Source organism: Erithacus rubecula (genome assembly GCF_903797595.1).
Source record: "Erithacus rubecula genome assembly, chromosome: 1".
Lineage (NCBI taxonomy): Eukaryota > Metazoa > Chordata > Aves > Passeriformes > Muscicapidae > Erithacus > Erithacus rubecula.
The window spans coordinates 41,327,134-41,346,964 of record NC_136658.1 but is presented as its reverse complement, the minus strand read 5'-3'; the positions used below and the strand labels follow the sequence as shown (position 1 = coordinate 41,346,964).

Below are 19,831 nucleotides of genomic sequence, written 5' to 3'. Positions count from 1 at the left end.
ATATTTTATTTCTATTCATATAATATTTAAGGAAAAATACCCATTTAAAATGTTTAATATTAATTTGCAATCCCTTATGTTAGAGCCTAAATTTCTTATACTCTTCACACAATTTAATGTGCAGCATCAATAAGGTCTTTACAAAGTGAACATTGAACAGAAACTTCTATGATGCTGAGGTTAACACTACCTCTGCTATGACACATTTTATGTGCCTCATGAAAATACTGCAAGCTGGTATCTTCAGTGGCTAGCACATCTAGTGCCAGTCTACTTAAGTGATCTAAAAAAATCCAAACTCTTCAACACTCTCCTGACTTTTACTTGACTTCCAGTTTTTCATCCAAAGAGGCTTCAAACAAATTGCAATAAATTATCTGGCAGACAAATGTCTTAGTTATTTTCTACACAACAAAGAGAAAAATTGATTCTGAATAAAAGCTGACTAAACTATGCCATTACATAAATGCCTGATGTGTATCTTAGAATTAATTAGCCACATGTAATAGAGCTTAATGCCATACCCAGCTATAAATCAACATACTAGAACCATTCTAGCAGCAGGAAATCAACCACTATTAATATAATATACAAATGCAAACTGATCTGAAAATGCATTATTTAAAACATGACTTCCTGCTTGGCAGTTTGTCTCCTGGCCAACGGCCTTGGAAAATGCTCAGCACCTTACTCAGACTCTTCCACCCCTCCTGAAGGAGCCTCCAAAAGGGATTTTCCATAGGCTGCAGCTTGCAGGGGTGAAGTAGCCTGAATCCCATCCCCACAGACAGCAGCACCTGAAGGTTATGATTCTGCACAGAAGGCAGTTCCAATGCCAAGTGGGAGGCTGCCCTTGAGAAACCACAAGTGATTTAGGAGTTGCAGATCAATCTACATAAAGTTATCAAGGAAGTCTTTGGCTATGATTTCCCCACTTCCATTTCTCCTGTGTAAAGCTGGGACTATAATGCTTATGAAGTACAACCTTGCAGAAGCTTGGGATTTATTCTGATGCTACAGGGGCACCAGGGGAAAAGGAGATAGAGGAAGGGTGGAGGGTGGCATGCCCAGCTGGCCCTGCTCTGCCTGCCCACTAGCCCTGGACAGACATGCAAGGTCTTTTAGCAAAGGATTGAGAGGTCCTCAGGTGGGAATTGAAACAAGCTCCCTATAAAACACTCTTCAGTCAAGTCAATCTTGAGATTGGTATTTGTTTTGTCTATTTGGGCTTCTTTTCTTAGATCAGAAAAACACTGCGAAAAGCAGAGCTGGTGAGGAGCCCCTTAAAGCAGATCTACAGCTGACATGGTAACCCAGAACCACAGCTGCTTCCCAAAAATGCTGAATACTGGATTTTTTTGTCTTACTATTTCTAGCACATGTAGTAATTACCTGTTCTTACATACACTCCTGGCATGGAGCATCTGCCTTAAGTCCCTTCCCTCTTCTTTTACACACAGCTTCATTCTTTATATACATCCCTCAAGGAAGGACACATTTGAAGTAGATGGGCAAACTTCATAAGGATTCAAGAAAGGCTGGCTCTGTATCAAGTAACACAAATACATAAGAAACTTCATTATCCAAAAATAATAAAGTAAAAGCACTTGAAAAATTATTTTAATGCAGACAATTAAAAAATCATCACAAGAAGTGCATCGTAATCCTTCCAACATGTATAATTTAATTTTTAGTCTTACTGTTCAGTAGGTAAGAATATTTTTCTCTCACTTCAGCATACAAATATGAATATGCTAGTCAGACACAGTAAGTCTTTTGGTTTTTTACTTGCCTGCCTCAACAACAACTGTTCATGCTTCTCAGAGCAAAGCTTTGATTTGATAAACATCAGGTGATGTGTAAGACAACAGAACACCACCAAATATACTATGAATCTGTGAATATCTGTAAGAAGTACACACCATATATGTACTGTCACCCACATCCAAATCATCTTTGAGCAGCTTTCTGCTGGTGGAGCTCTCTGCACTGCAGTTTTCTGCCTCCCTTCACAGCTACAGGAGCAGGAGCTCTGCTATCCCAGCACAGAAAGATGTTTGCTGAGGCTGCTCATTACATTCACTGCAGCCATTCACAGGATGGCACATGGGACAGGTGCACCAGTCACAGCAGCACCACAGCAGATCCTTCTTCATTAACAGATTCATCAGTGATGCTGGTCCCAGATCACAACACTTTCCAGGCCCACTGTGGCACTGTAGACTAAACAAACACTGTGCATCAGCTGCCAAGCAGGTCCCATCTTTCATGTTTAGCTGTTTGTGAAACTCAGTCATTTCTTCTCATTCCACACTGTCAGGAAGGAACAGATGGCAGATGTGCTCTGCCTATAATAGTTTTTATGATACTCTGCCTGCTGGCAGAATAGTGGAAGAAGCATTTGGAGGCAAGAATTTGCAGTATATTTTCAGTTTTGGGTAACTGAGCTAAAAGCTGGCATAGAGTATAGGGAGAGGAGGAAAGGGTTGTACTGAATAGGCAATGATAGATTCCTGTGACAAAAAAGTGATACTGACAAAAAGGGAGTATTTAATATGTTCATATGGAAAGATCAAACAGATACAACTATGAGACAATGTGTTCTCATTCATATGGGATTCAAATACAAGATTCAGTTTTGGCTTCTAAAAGTTGTTTCCTGAACTGCCTAACACCAGTGACAGAATCATAACAGGAGTGATACCTGAAGGATAAATAAATGCTTTCATAACAAAGCTGAAAGACACCATTAAGTTTACATCAAGGCTCTAGAAATTTTTATTAAAATATCCTTAAAATATATGCCTTATACATAGAAGAAAGTACATACTTTATTTTTAAGTAACATGATCTGAGCTGCCAACAGTATTTCTTCCTCAAAAATTTTAGTAGACAAGTATCTTCCAAAATAAAACCCTGGCATAGTCAAAAAAAGAATATCCTGTTTTAATTTAAAGCAAGATGAAAATAAAAGAAGGTAATTGTTTCAAAACTTGGAGATTTAAAATTATGAACATGCTACTGCAAAATGACACCTGGGGATTTAGGTTGAAAAGTTCATTTAGAAAGCCCTGTAAATCAAACTAAATATTGTCTATAACCTCTGAGCCAATCTAAGGCAATCCCACTGCACGTGGAACTTATTTATCTACGTTTGCTGGTACCCAGCTGCCCAGATGCCAAACTCATTTTGTGTAAATGACTGACAAAATTGTGGAAATGTCCCAGAGTAGAAAACCTGCAGAAAAATAATTAGTTGTGACTGTTGAGCAGATGCAGTACAAGCTCTTCATCCTCTGCCAGAGAAAGCCCAGTATCTAATGGCAAACAGGGGTCCTCCTCTTGGCTGAATTGCATCTTCTTTCTTTTCAGTGGCATTTCTTCTGCTGTGGCACTGTTGCTATAGTTTCTCTTCTTTCTTACAGTCTTCTCCTCAAGTTCACTGCAGAAAAAAATCAATTAGTCTTTTTAACAACTGTGGTAATCAATATCATCATGTAATCTAACAATTCCTTTTAAACAAGACAAATTTGTGTCAAGATAAGAGCAAACAAATTTACAATTCAGAAGGGTGAAGCAATGGAAACTGATGAACTCAGAATATCTAAATTAGAGCTGCTCTCAGACCGAGGTGGTGGTGAATGTTCTGCTGTCTTAATTGATTATAGTGTATCAGGATATTGTTATAAGTCTTATCTAATATTTGCTGCCTAATACAGCAACAGACAATTTGACAAAGCTGATTTAACAATGTGTCAGTGGACCCTGACATGCATTCAAGATCTTGCCTACAATAAATATGCACCAAAAATAAAAATGTAAGAACTGTCTTTTCATTGGCAAATACTACATTTAATACAGTTTTGATCTGGGACTATTTGATCACTCTTTCCCCTTATTCAGACATTTCCCTTGGAAACTACTAAATACCTCTTTGCCATGAGAGGAAGAGGAAAAGTGCAAACCCAGTAATTTTCCCTGGTGAATTCCTATTTCTTCTGCTGTTTTTCTTTTCTTTCTGTTTTTAAGACTTGAATGAGCTGCATTTTGCAGCCTTCAATCTGAAGTAAACAGCTGCCAATCTGTTTTATCATCCTGGCTTCTACCATGTGGCCACGTGACAACAATGGGAGTAAAGACAGAGCTTTCATTTATCTTCATGCATTTTTTGTCCAAAACATAGAAAAAATGCTATAAGTCTTATCTAAGTCTAAAACAATCTAATAAAATATATTCTAAGATACATCTGTGAACCAGATTATAGAGAGCTGGTTGTTGTATGCTGTAGGGTAGAATTCATACCCCAAAACCAGTAAAATCCAAAACCCCAAACCCCAAACCATTCCATCCAAACAATCTAACTGGAATAAAACAGCATTCTCAGCTTTTTATGTTTGCATTTTTTAAAACATATCAAAAATAGAAATGGAACATCAAAATCTGAGTTAAGGCTTTTCAAAAAATGTTGGTTAAATTCAGATTTTCAATTATAATTCCCCAGAAAATTCAGATAATTTACAAAAAAAGTTTCAACAAGAATTTTTTCATGTCCATAGTTTTTACAATTGCTTAAGTGTAAATGTAATATGCTTGTGAAATGCTCCATTCAGAAATACTGTTTAGACACTTCACAATTAGAAACAGCTGTTACAATAAATAGTTCTAATTGGGGAATACTGTCCTTAGAATCAACGTAGCAAAGGAACCCAATGCCCAATTCAACCCACCTCCAGTTGCCCACCTTATTTTTTTCCACTAACAGGATTAGTTAACAGTCTGTGAAATGCTGGTTTCACACTAACTGGAAACCAGCCTAACCTAAACATTAACCCCAAACATGGCAGTTTTCAGCAAGCTCCCAAATGCTCTCTGAGAGGGATGAGCAGCACAATGCATTGTGCCCCTACACAGAGATGAAGGAATTACTGCAGGAGTTCTGATGGCCTTGTGCTGGTGGGCTGCACAAGTATGACCTGCCTCCCTCTCTGGCTCATCCCACCTTTCATTGAAAAATGGTGCCACCTCCTGCCTACTCATAACAGCCTAGAGGAGGGAGGGAATTCCTCTAAGAAACACCCTGAATTTCCACAATTAAGGGAAATTAAATACCTTACCTTTATATTGTTCTTCCCTGCCTACCCAAGTAAATAAATAGTAAAGAAATGCTGTCTAGTGAAAGGTGTCTCTGCCCATGGCAGAGACTGCTGGACCTAGATGATCCAGTCCCTTCCAACTGAAAATATTCAGTGATTCCATGAATAGATGATGACTGCTCCAAATACTCACTCTTCCTATAATTCACAGGATATAGCAACTTTGCTGGCTTTGAGCTGTCATTTGCATGGGGGCGGCTTTTCAGGGCTCACTACCAACATTTTTTTATGCCTTTTCTGGGAAAAGGACTCTCATATTTCTTCTCTCTGTAGGGCTTAAGGTATTCTATAAATGCTGGAGCTATACTGACAGTATATGAAAATGTACTGAAGCATAAAGAATTCTCAGTTTTCCAAGTGGATAGTGTGGGTCTGGGCTGGAGTTTCATGGTGTTCACTTTGATCAGGACAGACTGTAGGTGTTCACTTTAAAAGCACAAGAAAGGCCTCATTAAGTAAAAACATTTTAGTTTGTTTGCAAAAGAGCCAATTATTTCCAGTCTTTGAAAGGACTCTGAAGCCTGGTTTGCATTCATAATTGACTAATGCTTCACTTAGGACATTAGTTAAAAACATCTTAGCAATTAAAACACTGCAGAAACCTCACAAGCTATGGATTTGTACCTGCTAGCTATGAAATAGCAGACTTTAAACACCAAAATTTATAACTACTTTTGGAGTTTCAGAGGCCCATAGGCCTAGATATCTATAAGGTAAAATATTTAAATATAAAACACATTCACAAGGAACTGAACTGTAAGATTCCTCAATTTTTTTCCACAAACAAAAGCACATCAACACAATTATGATTAATTCTCATCATAAGTTTTGTGGGATGATTCTGCTGAGTCAAGCTGCTTCTTACTATTACTGATGGATTGTGCAACTTGAGCAGCAGTGTAAACAGAAGATGCATCTACACACAGGCAAGTGTATTTCCATACTAATTTGACCCCAGCTGGGCTGTGAACTGGGGAGGTGAATAAAGAGCAATGTATAACACGGGAAGCAGCAGCAAAACCAACAAGCAATGAAGAGAGCTAAATAGTGGTGTTTTCATGATGCACAAAAAGTAGATGCAAAACAGTATTTGGTAACAACAGCTTTGGAAGGTTAACAGGGAATCACATGAAATGTGAATAAGGTGTTCCTAATTTTGAGATGCAGAAGAAAGACAGACTGACTGTCCACAGTATGATTTGGGTAGAAAGGGATATTTGCAAGTCCAACCCCCATCCCTGTTCCTCCAGGATGGATTTTTACCAGCATGGTTTGGGTGGTGTGGAAAGGGGCTGTACTACTCTGAAGTAGCAGTCAGAGTTGTAGCTTTTACAAAAAGGTGATAGTGGCAATTTTAAAAGGGAGATTAAAAATGTGTGGCATCACCATGCTCAGAAATACCCTGTGCTCATTCAGGGCACTTTTCCTTAGTTGTATGGACAGAAAGCTCTTTGGAGGAGCTGTAATAGGCAAACTCTCAGCTCCACACGTGAAAGGACTGAGTGTGCAAAAGCAGCTACATGGGAATATACTTCTGCACTGTCAAATGAATTCCTCCTCAGTCTCCATTTACTGAAGGCCTGCCACCCACAGAGACAGTCTTTCCATAATTTCCCATGGACATAAATGGTCCCTCATTCCTCACAAACACATAAACTGATGTACTACCAGCTAATGTTCATAAATAGCCAAAAAAGTTATGCTAAAGCAAATTATTTTTCTAGGAGAACAACTCAGAAAGTAATCCCCAATTCAGATCCAAACCAAGGCCAGTGCATCTTTTTGTCTTCTACTAATAACATTTCAAAAGTGGCATGTGCATGTGGTTTGCAATTCCTTCCTTTTACCTTGTACCTTATCTTTCATCTAGTGAAATTTAGCTTTTCAGCAGCCTGAACAACCTATGCTGTCTGAAAGGAATTACTTGGTGTTTACACAGGTGAGGAGCTACCAACAGCCAACTTCTGAACAGGCACAGTAATTTCTGTGGCCACCATTTGCACAGCTGTAATGCCTAAGTAATATGCTATAATTTGGTAGAAAATATTACTCAAACGTTAAAGTACAGTTTATGAATCCTGTCCCTAAAACAAACACCAGAATGGCATCTGGGAAACAGGAACTATGACTCTGATTGCTATAGACCAAGAAACTTTAATTTTAAACTACTGCAAAATAAACTCACAAGTATGTTTTCAGGTAATGCCAGAGAAAAAAAGAAATCTTTAATTGTCAGTATTTATCTGTGTTCTGGGCTTTAAGCAATGCCTTAACAAGGTGCGAGATTTAGATTTTAAATGCTTGAGAATCAGCAATTTGAAACGTGCAGTCACACAGCCAAGTAGCTGTTAAACAACATGGTCCTGGCAAGATCTCTAGACAGGCTCTACTTCACTTACCATTTATCAGAGAATGCTTTGGAGCATAGGTTTATCAGCATTCCTCTGGAAACAAACCACCCTTGACACTGAACTACAGGTCATGAGTCAAGTTTCCAGGCTACGATAAAGTACACAAGCTCTTTCCCAAAGAAATGTATGGGAATAATGAATGAATATGCTAGTAAAATACAGTCCAGAAAGTTAGGAATAATTTATCCCATATATATTGGCATTTTGCTAATCAAACATGCTGTGCCCAAAACTTTTTCCATGTAATAAATTTTAATTCACAAGGCCATGGCAGCAATCCTAATGAAGATTAATTACTGCAGTCCCTTCCATAAAGCCCAGTGCAGCTTCTTCCTTACTTGCTGTCAGAATGCTCCAGCACATAAAAATGGTAATTAAAACATATTGTGCTGTGTTTTTTTCTAGACTTGGACAGGCTGGATCAGTGGGCCAAGACCACCTCTAGGAGGTTCAACAAGGCCAAGACTGGGTCCTACACTTGAGTCACAACAACCTCAGTCAGTGCTACAGGCTGAGGGAAGTGGCTGAAAAGCTGTCCAGCAGAAAAGAGCCCGGGAGGGATGGTCAGTAGTGACTAAACATGGTCCAGGGTGTGTCCAAGAAGGCCAGTGGCATCCTGGCCTGGGCCAGCAGTGGTGTGGCAGCAGGAGCAGGGCAGTGACCGTCCCCCTGCCCTGGGCACTGCTGAGGCCACAGCTCCAATGCTGTGCTCAGCTCTGGGCCCCTCACTGCCAGAAAGACACTGAGGGGCTGGAGCGTGTCCAGAGAAGGGACACGGAGCTGGGGAAGGGTCTGGAGCACAAGTGCTGTGAGGAGCAGCTGAGGGAGCTGGGGGTGTTCAGCCTGGAGAAAAGGAGGCTCAGGGGGGACCCACCACTCTGCAGCTGCCTGGAAGGAGGGGGAGCCGGAGGGGGGTCAGCCTCTTCTCCCAGGTGATAAGTGACAAGAAGAAATGGCATAAAGTTGCACCAGTAGAGGTTTAGATTGGATGCTATAAAATATTTATTGACTGAAAGGCTTGCTGTCAAACCCTGGAACAGGATTCCCAGGGAGGTGATGAAGTCACCATTCCTGGAGGTATTTAAAAGACTTGTACGTGTGACACTCAAGGACATGTTTTAGTGGGACTTGGCAGTGCAGAGTCAATGCTTCGATGTTAAAGGTCCTTTTCACCTTAAATGATTGTACGATTCCCTTACTGGCCATTCCACTGATATAAATCAGAACCCCTCTAAAATGGAATGCATAAGCCTCTATCAAGAGCAATTCAATACCTCGATGTCCAATTTTGCAGCTAATCAAAATGACCAAGGCTTTTAAACTTAGACCTTTTATAATGTCTCTCCTATGGCGTTTTTCTGGCCATCACAACATGAAGTTCTGCCCTTTGCAAAGTCAAAGATAAGACCTGAATAATCCATTTTAGAAGATGATTTGCTGATAAATCGTCTCAAAAGACAATATAATGTCAGCCTCATCAAGAATGACCTAAAACTTAGCAGGTCAACATGAGCATCTTGGTGTAAGAAACTGTAATTTGTCTATAATTTTCATAAATAATGGAAGGCACACAACAAAGTAGCACAGACTACTAACTTGCACACCTGTCACCTGGTGACTGTCCATAAAGTCACAAACAAAACAGTACCAGAACAAAGATATTTGCCCTCATGTCCAAATTCTTCTTCATGCTGCTCCAGGAGTTAATGTCATCAGTCACACCCATTAAAGATTTAAAGAAGATAATGATGAGGTCAATCGGAATTTGCTCTTCCTCAACATTTTTATTTAAAGAGGTTGAGGAATTAGAAATACCAAAAACTCAATCTGACTGCAAAATGAATATTTAAGAAATCCAGCTGATTTTCCTTTCACCCTGTTCTATATGCTTAGATTTTTCACCTCATTAACAATTTACATTTGATAGCCTTAAACCAAATATGATGAATGTTGCTAGATATACAAAAATTCATCTCATATTACATGCTTGAAGTCATTAATTACTCTGCTTGTAGAGGTATGGCTGGAAGGGAATTTTTATGCTAAGTCAAATTTAATTCCTGATTTGTACAGTTCCCCCAGTTAAAAAAAAAAATCTGTGGGAGGACAGAGAGAAAATTAACAATGGTTTTGACTTCTGAAACAATGGACAGAGGATCTGTTTTTAAAGACTCTTGAAGGAAGACACCCAGGTCTCATACTCACTATGAATTACCCCTTCTAGAAGCACTTTTCCCCCCATTAAAGCAAAAAGAAGCTAGAATAGCTTAACGTATTTCTATTTTAATCCAACTCTTAGAGCAAAATCTCTGCATTTTGGAAATACAAAACAGAATAGAGCTGTGTTTTCTAATCTCAAAGCCCAATTTTACTGTCTGCTACTCTCAGCTGATTTGTTTTTGTTAAAATCATTACGTCGATATTTCCCATCCTCAAAAGCAACTCATCACACAATTCAACAGCAATTCTAAGAGAGTTGCATGAAGCATGAGTGTTGATTTAACAGCCTCAAATTAAATTCCTTCACTGTATCTTGCTCTTTCTCAATAGCCTGCTCAAAAGCTCAGAGCACCTCACCAGACAAACTGTGCATCAAAGCTGCCTTTGGAGCAGCTGCAAACAGCCTTTACATTTCTAAGGGTGCCTGAGCAGGGTGTGTTGGAAGGCAGCACCATTAATGACTCCAGTGACAGTGCAGCATGTGATGGATAATCCTGTGCTGCCCAGGGAGTATCAGTCATGTTGTTACAGGCTAAATGGATTTGGCCACAGTGCAGGCACAAGTACTGGCACGTGATTGTCCACAGCTACTGCGACTTTGGATGTGCCAGCAAAAGCTCTCTGGGCAATGTCTCAGCATTTTGGTGCAGTAGGACAGGCCAAGGACTGTTTCCAGTAAGTAGTGTTGATGAAAACACATTTTTCACATGTTAGTGGTCTGTTCTCCAGCATCAAAGGCAGCTTTGATGCTCAGTGTAGGTATGTCTAGAGATACACTAAAGGAAATCTCCCTGGATTCCTTTGGTGTATGTTCTTTCTTTCCTAATCTACTCCACAGGAAGGGAAAATGACCAAAGACCTTGAGTTTCTCTGAGTCCTTGCTCTCCTTAAGAGCACATGACCTGATTCTAGGGGGGCCAGATCAGCCACTGATGCAACAAAAGTCTGCACTTACTACCACTGCCAAAAATGTGTCCATCTCTGTCAATTTTTATTCTTAAAGCACAGCTAATCTTGAGTCTAGCTGACATTCTGAGGAAAGGATCAATACAAAATGTGATGTATGAATACATCCTCCCCCTCACACAAAGAAGGAGTGATTTACTGCTGCTCAGAAAAAGCAGTGCTTTTCCCCATGCTTGTCAGTTCTATTGACATTCAGTGGTGAATAGGCTCCAGGGGACATGGCCACCAGCCTGTTAAATTAGGGCTATCTAGTCCTTAAATACATGTCCCACACCCAGTCCTGCATACTGACTCTACAACACCCAGTGGCACATGGGTAAGGACAATCTAACCCCATTCATCTGATTCAGATGTGCAAAAGCTTTATGAACTTAGACATCTATGCTCCTGTTTAAGTGTCAAGAACATCCTTATCTATCTGTTACATGATACATTGTTTGTCAGAAACACACAAGTGGCCTTCTTTTTGTGGTGAACCACACAGGACTTCATATGGAATCCTTCACCTTCCCACAGTATGTTAGCATCAACTACAGATCCTCATTCCCACCCTATTAAACTACATGAAACAAATTCTTCTGGTTCATACAATTATAAATGCTGTTTTGAATTAATTTAATTTATTATTTAATATTTGCTTCTACTCAGAGTCCACTTCACTTGAGTCTTGAAGAGTGTGAACAACACTGACTCTTAGAACTTAGCAAGTTTTACCATGCATGAATTTATTTACTACAGCACAAAGTCATCATCAAATCCTTAAATTACTTCAACCCTTTTCCTACCACACAAAAGAACCTGCAATGTGACAGAAGAGAAATGCATTTCTGAAACAGGACAGACTCACCACTGGCCAAGACTGAGGCCATCAGTGATAGTGGGAATGCATCTGGGATAGCATAGTTAAGAAAAGGAGAAAAAACTGTGCAAAAACTCCCAGGAAGAGCAGTGAGAATAAGTGATAGGAAGAGCCCTGCAGACACCAGTGCAGGAGGCCAAGGTCAGTGCAGAAGGAAGGGCAGGAGGTGCCCCAGGTGTCAGAGCAGAGATTCCCCTGCAGCCCATGGTGCAGCCCGCCGTGAGGCAGCTGTGTCCCTGCAGCCCATGGAGCCCCAGAGGGCTGTGATCCCTAGGGAAGCCCATGCTGGAGCAGACTCCTGGCAGGACCTGTGGCCCCTGGAGAGAGGAGTCCATGCTGGAGCACGTTCATGTTTGCTGGCAGGAGTCGAGTCCACACTGGAGGAACCCGTTCCTGGATGACTGCGTGCCATGGAAGGGAGCCACACTGGAATAGTTCATGAAGAATTGCAGCCCACAGGAAAGAATTGAAGAAGATTGTGGGGAAGCCCCTTGTGAGAGAGACCCCCCCCCATGGGAGCAGGGAAAGGATCCTCCTCTGAGGAGAAAGGAGTGGCAGAAACAACATGTGATCAACTGACTGCAACCTCCATTCCCCACCCTTCTGTGCTGCTGAGGATGAGGAGGCAGAAAAAAATTGTAAGTTAATCCTGGTAAGAAGAGAGATGTGGAGAGAAGGTGTTTTAAGATCTGGGTTTATTTCTCATTACCCTACTGTCATGAGATTGGTAATAAATAAATTCATTTTTTCACAAGTCAAGTCTGCTTCACCCATGACAGCAGCTACTGAGGAATCTCTCCTGGTGTTATCTCATCCCTTGAGCTGTTCACTATATTTTCTGTCCCCTGCCCAGCTGAGGTCAGTGATAGAGTGGCTTTGGTGGGCATTGGTCATCCAGAGAGGGTTTTTGCATGTGAAAGAGTCTCACTGAGATCCTTTCAATACTGACTCAAAAAAATATTCTTATACAACTTCACAAGAGAAAATAATAGCCTTTAGCTCAGATTTCTGTTCAAGCATTTAACATACAAACTTTTAAATAGCAGGTCCCATGAGAAAGAGGAGGACCGCAAGATGAATTCCTAACATGCAAATAAAACTGTTTATAAAAAACATAATTTTAAAATGAACATGGAAGACAGTGCATACCTATAGTTGTCTTCACTTTCTGAATCTTGCTCTACATCAGAGTCTTTGTATTTATCGGGATCTGGGAGAGCGCTTGGATCAAACTCATCTTCACTTCCACTGTGAGCAAGAAAGGCCACTGTTTCCTCTTCAGCCTGTGAGGTGACAAATGCAGAGTTACAAGACAAGCAAACAACTCCATTTACTTGTCCCCATTGCCCCCTGTCCCCGTGTTACAACCCCATTAACAGGGAGGCTGTAACAAAAACCACTGCCCCCAAATGCAGTCAAACACTACCAGTATTATAGCCAGGAAAAGAGAATCATTTCTGTCATCATCAGTACTCTCTTCCAAGGCTGTTTGTTAAAGGTTGAAGAAACATTATTAAAAAAGGAAGCACAAGGATTTATGTTCAAATTCTACTTTCCAATATATAATCTTAAATCTACAAAATCTAGGAGAGATCTGGCCAGCAACTAATCAACAGCCATCTGAGAGCAACTGTCTAAGTAATATGCAGCTTTACAGTTCCTCAGAAACATACTGGGAAAGAGATACTCAAATGTGGACACATAAATCACTGCTGTAGGTGAATTTAATGAAATAGTCTGATTTAAAACTCATCTGGGTGTCCTTGCAGTTAAAAACCAAAAAGCTGCTTAAGCTGAATTAACTGCTCTAAGGGAGTTTCAACCATCCTCTGCAAGAGATACGTGTTCTTCAGGCATTCTCCCAGATCCCCTCATCCCTCCTCTCTGGGACTCAGCTTCCCTCCATCCCCACAGCACATGTCAGGATGGGCTGATGACATTGGCAAATTTCCCCAGGGTGCAGCAGAGCCTCACTAATGCCTTAACAAACAGTGTACAGAAGATGCTGCTCCATAAAAGTACTGGATAATATAAAAAAAGATAACTAATTTTGCAGATACAGGTTCTGCTTCACTTAATCCTGAACTGACGACACCACTTTTGCAAATTTTTGCTAGTAGGCACAAAGAAACCAGTTAGAGTGGAAGGCACATACAACTGTATATGCACACAGAAATGCAGACAGAAAGCTTACAGGCATTTCTAAGCAATGTGAACCCTAGATCCATGCATATTTATGCTGGAAAGCAAAAACAAATTCCAAGAAATTATAATTAAAGACACTGCTACCTTTTATTTATATATCTAATCAACATGCACACAGCTGAGTTTCTAAAACAGTACTCATTTAAATGATCTTTTACTCTATGAATAACTTCACATCATTATATATTTAAAGTCAATTTTTGTTTTGATTTTTCACCATTTCTATCACCAAGTTTTTAAAGAACACTCTATGTGCACATACCTTCTTGCAATAAAAATAAATAAATAAAGCCAAACAGAAACCACACCAATGGTCTCTCTTAGATCTGCATATAGAGTGAGTGAAAGGAAATGAGCTGGTGAAGAGTAAGATTAGTAACCACTGCAAGAGTCCATTCTTGCTTGACCATTGACACTTCTGCAGTGTACTGAAAACAAGTAGAAGAAAGGCACAAAAACCAAATTTGCAATCAGCAGGCAAAAGAAAACGTACTGAACACATATTTTGTTCTTTACTACTTTAAATATCAGTAAAAGTAATTATATAGCTGGGTGTATAAAATGACTAAAAGGATTGTCAGACTCTTTAGCACCATAAGCTCCCCAAGGTAACAATCACCAACAGAAAAGCATGTTGATTCTCAGGAACTTCAAGTACCACTTCACAAGAAAACTGGTTTTGCTTTTGCAGGTGTTTCTGCTTAGAAAAAAAATCTTCAACCTCATCTCTCTTAGTACAATATTAGAGAGTATTACTAACTCCAGAGAAAACTATTTTGAAGGTCACCTTTTTGCTAATGATTTTTTTATTTGAAAATCGTTCTGCATTAAATTATAGCTTATTTTAATTTCTTACAACATTAAATATTTGCACTTTACTTGTCCTTCCAATTACACCTATTCTTTCAATACAGCTGGTGCATATCAAATCTTATATTGAAAAAGAAAAAGAGAAGTAGCATTCAAAGCTGTTGTATAGAACAATGTATTTTTTAATATGTATGTGTGACATCACACAATAGAGTTCTGTAACACTAACATTTATTGGCAATCATCTTTCAAAACTTGGGCTGCTCATTCATGTTCTCCATTATGACACACAGACCAAACCCTCCCTTTAATTACACATTCATTTTTTTCCAACAGAAAATATGCAGAGAAGTGTTAATCATAATACTTGCTATAGCAAAAGAAATAATTGGCAAAGAGGCCTCTTTCACTCATCACAAATCATGAGGTTGTATTTCTTATAAGTATCACTGCTTACATATTCATTAAAATATTTCCAAGACCCTGAAAATGTTAAGAACCTGAGCAGGAACATTCATCATCCACAGCTGAACAACAGAAACTCATTATTCTTTCCCTCTCACTCAGAATTTTGATCAGCCAGTTAGAAAGAAGAAATCTTGTGACTTCACATTTCTCACCACAAGAGCTAGAGAAAAGAAGTAAAGTCATAGTTCAAAATGACATGTGTAAAAGTTCTTCAGACACAACTAGGATGCAATTTACAGACTCAGGACTAGACTTGTCCTAAGGCAATTGCCATCAAAAGTGATTAGAAGAGATTTTGATGGCCTGTACTTTATGTCTAAGGCTGGCTACAATGGAATAAAACACTATGGAGTGTGTATTTATTGTGAAGCTCAACCATGGAAGGAAACTTGCCATGCTTGACATCAAAGACATCAAATCAGGCTGGCCACAAGAACTGAATTGGGTGGCAATCATCTTTTTACTCTGCTCAGGGATGACAAGTTCTCTCTTTGTACCACACCTGCCCATTTATTTTGTAATTCTAGTTCCACAGAAACTTGCATAAAGATTTTCAGTTTAAACAGGACACTGAGATGCAAACATTTTTGCATTCACACAGTGTCCCTCTGTAGAAGAGGGTCTTCTCATACAAACTCAACATTTTAGAAAAATTCAGAAAAATTTCTGTGCTGGAAGTTTTGGAAACCTTGTTGCCTTTAATATTCTACATTGTACCAAGTCAACAATCCCATTGGACCTTACTGCAGTAATTTTGAAAACATGCACCCCATGACACAGGACAGGCTCCTCTAGAGCTTGTGCCATGTTTATCAACAGAATACCTCCAATTAAACTTCTGTCTGTTACAAGATGTAATGACAACTTCCTCCAGTGTTAAAGAGGCCTGAATAGTTGATGGAGCTCCAGCAAATGAGTTAGGCAGGCTAACAGAAACTTAAAATGAAGAAAGTTATGTACCTTAGACACCAAGGGACTTGAATGTTCAAAAAACACCAGAATGATGTCTCGTTTCTACCAGGCAATAGGAAGTCAGGTGGCAATTATCTACTATCATCAGAAGAAGAAAAAAAAGGGGAACTGAAAAAAACACCATGTACATAGAAAAATATTGTATTTACCAAGATTCATTTCTAAAATATGTATTTACTGTGGTATTCAATTTATATCTAATTTAATAAGATTTTTTTTCCTCCAATTAAATTGTCTAGAGTTGCACTTTTGATGTTCAACCCTTTAAGCAATTTATTAATTTCTAGCAACCAGGTTGAGAGGGCAGAAATAATTGCTTAGGCACTATCAGTTCTGTCCATAGTACTTTACAAAGCACAGTGGGAGAATATTTTCAATTAGCTGGAAACAAAACTCCTAAGGTTTGTTTATGATTTGATCATACTTAATTTGAGTCCATCACACTAACACAATCCTCAGACATTTTTGATCTATGCCTCCTTTTAGTTTTTGCTACTATGGCCTCTCCCAATAAGTGGTGCCTGGAACTGTAATGCCAAGAAAAGGTAAGTTCTAAATACTGCTAGGAGATTACCCAATACAGCTAACACAGCTTTTAAAAGTTTAGCATGTTATAGCTCATGTAAGTGGATATTTAAAGATAAATTATCTTGTAATATCTGACAGCATTCCATATTTTCTTAATTTTCTTCTTTCAACAATTATTTTTAGATGAAAACAGAAGTTGCTTTTGCATCATGTTTATGATGGAAGCCATTTACATATACAGAGAGGTTTTATAGTGTTTCCTTTAAAACATCTTTCTCTGTATTCACCTGATCATCTTGCAGGTTTCGGTTTTTTCCATAGCCTGTACCACAACCTAACACACTATCCCCATCTGATGAATGATTGCTCTGATATTTCAGCATCTACATTGCCCCACAGCTATTCTGGCATTTTAAAAATGGAATACAATCTTTGATGTTGCTAGGGTGTTTGATCCAACAGTTGATTTGAAGATCAAGACAAAAGCCTTAGCCTGTACTGAAAACTGAGCCAGCGGAGCAAACTACACACAGTCTGACACACACAGAGCTGTCCAAGCCATGCCAAACTCACAGATCCCCTCTATGCCATCTAAAGACCATCAGTGTTCCATGGCTCTGGCTAGAAAGGCCAGCAGCCAAAAGCTGGGGTTAGTCAGCCAGACACAATCCTTGCACTAAGATGATCTCACTGACCTTTGGGCTCTGGAAGGAGTGGTTTTTACACCACTTCTGAGAATTTAATTCTTGGTTTTCACTAGAAGGGACAGGTAACTCCTAGTTTCATCTTTATTCATTCACCGTTCCCAATCACCAGCAGTCACATCAAGGTTCAATTTCATTCAGTCATTTTTTGTTTCTTTTAAGCCATCTGAGATCTCAAACAATGCAGTATGCCTCGTTCAGCCAGCAGAACCTTACTTCTATCAGCACTCTCACATAATGCACATGAGAATACTTAATTTTCTTTCTTGGCTTTCCTAAATGCCCCGCATTTTATGGTCAGTGAATGGGTAAGCCAGTGTTCCAAACTAGTGGACATTGATGCATATATTCTGACATTCAAATTTCTGTGTAACTATAGCAAAGCAATTTGTGCTGGAAATGGCTCCTGCCACAAACACAGTTCAGAAGCACTGAAAACACAAAACTCATAGAAATTGGCAATAAGTTCTAAAGCTACTCAAAGAACTTTTGTCTTAATGCATTTGGATTTCAATCAGAATGGATATGTTTCAGAACTAGACCTTACACTTCTCCATTTCTGATTTGTTCTTCTACCACCCATGCAGAATACTTATCGCAAAGACAAGTTTCTTCAAGTTGTTATTAGCCACAATTGTCAATTAGATTTTAGCAATGGGGAAGACTAGTACCAGGATAAAACAACTATACTGTTACCTTAAAAGTAATTCATGCTATAGAGATGAAAATAAAACAGAAAAGAAACTAAGTTACTAGGTAGGTAGCATTAGAAGCAAAATACACACTGAAACACATTATGTTGTGCAAAGTAGTAGAGTAAAAAGAAATTACTGAAGTTTAAGACAATTAAACATGCCAACACTTGTCCAAAAGTCTATGGCCCTATCAAAAAAAAAAAAAAAAAAAAACCAAAAAAAAAAAAAACCCCAAAAAAACCCCAAACAAACCAAAAAATCCAGCAAAAGCTCAACTAGAAAACTACAGTGCAGAACACTGTCTTTGAACTTATACTCTCAACACATAACCCTTGGACTATCTTTACACTCCTCCTTTCTCTCCACTTTCAGGTTCACAGCAGTCTTGGCTGTCAGCTCAAATACAGAAAGCAATTCTCCAAAGCACTATCTGTGTTCAAACACTTCAACACATCCATCTTCTCCAGGGAACCTTGGCATATGTCCACAGAAACGGTACCTACACGAGAGAATCTTCTCTGTATCACTTCCCAGCACTTTTGCACAAGCCTGAGGGAACTGCACCCCAGTGTGACACAGCAGTGTCCCACCACCACCACTGCTCTCAGCAGAGACTGCAGGCAGGGATCACTCTGCTTAGCAATGGGCAGTTTTCAAAAAGGAACAGATCAACAGCAGCACTGACATGAAATAATCACAAGAGAAGCCTTTTAAGTCACGTAATTCTGTAAACTGGTTAGTTCTGCTCTTTTCTTGGAGCAAGTGATTTGTATTCAGTACACAACAAAGAGCTACACTGGCATTAAGTGCTTGTCCAACTACACGATTTTTATGTTTTCACTGTACTGCTTAAGTCACGTACTCTAAATGCTTGTACAAAATACGCATATAAAACAGCATATTTACAGAGAGAAAAATATGAATCAAATTAATTCCAGGCAGTGAAAGTTATTTTAACTCCTTCTGGTGGTTCAACATGAACCGAGGAACAGAAACACAGAAGAGGCATTGCTGCTCATGGCACTGACTCAATTGCTTGCTGTGAAAACAACACCTTGTGTGCCTTTGTTCCAGATCTATGTAGCAGCTGCCAGAGTTTCATATTTGTTCAAATTTCAAAACAAATAACCAGTAAATCAGAAAGCACTGGCTGATGCTGCAGAATTACAGGGTCATTTATTATTAATTGCTCTTGTTGCTGTTGAACTCACCTTCTTAAGCCATGAATCTCTTTCTACAACATTTTGCAAAAGACAACTGCTGGCAAAAGTATAAGGGCTAAGTAGAAGCCACAAGAGAACAGATGAATCCAGACTGATGAATGACAAGGAAGCAAGCTGCCTGGGGAAGATTTGAGCCACGGGCATGACACAGCAGAGAGACCTGCCCTCTGGTATTTCCAAAAGCATTGCTGCAATGGGGAACCTGAATGAGGAAACTGAAAAAGATTCTGGAGTAGACTGGCAGCCATCCACCAGCAGACAGAAAATTATAATATCCCCTGATAACAATTTTATCTACATGAAAAAATATGACAGGCATGTCTCAAAAATGACAAGTATAAAGAAGATGAAAGATTTATGTGAGGCAAGATCTTCTAGGCCAACTAATTGAAAGAAACAAATTTTCAGGTCTAAAATAATGTAAAGCTACTTCAAAGCAAAAATCCAACCCAAATTAAGAATAATTGCTGAGTTAGTGTTACTTGAGGAATTGAGTAAAATGTAATAATGTATGTGCTGCAGGCTTGGGGAATGCTGGTAAAGGTAGAGCCTAGAGGAGAAACTTCAGGAAGGAGAGAGCACATTTGTCATCTGTGGTTAATACAAGGACAAACGGA

General features: G+C 39.3%; 1 protein-coding gene across 1 annotated transcript in view; it reads right to left on the bottom strand.

Moving 5' to 3' along the window:
* Positions 1-2,530: 2,530 nt before the first annotated feature.
* The window catches only part of DDX10 (DEAD-box helicase 10), a 156,274-nt gene continuing 138,973 nt past the window's right edge, over positions 2,531-19,831 (bottom strand). Inside the window, exons 17-18 of the mRNA XM_079298709.1 lie at positions 12,759-12,892; positions 2,531-3,442 (exon numbers count right to left, since the gene is read on the bottom strand). Of these exons, the coding sequence (XP_079154835.1) occupies positions 3,253-3,442; positions 12,759-12,892 (324 nt within the window). The 3' untranslated portion in view covers positions 2,531-3,252. The remainder of the gene's footprint in view (positions 3,443-12,758; positions 12,893-19,831) is intronic.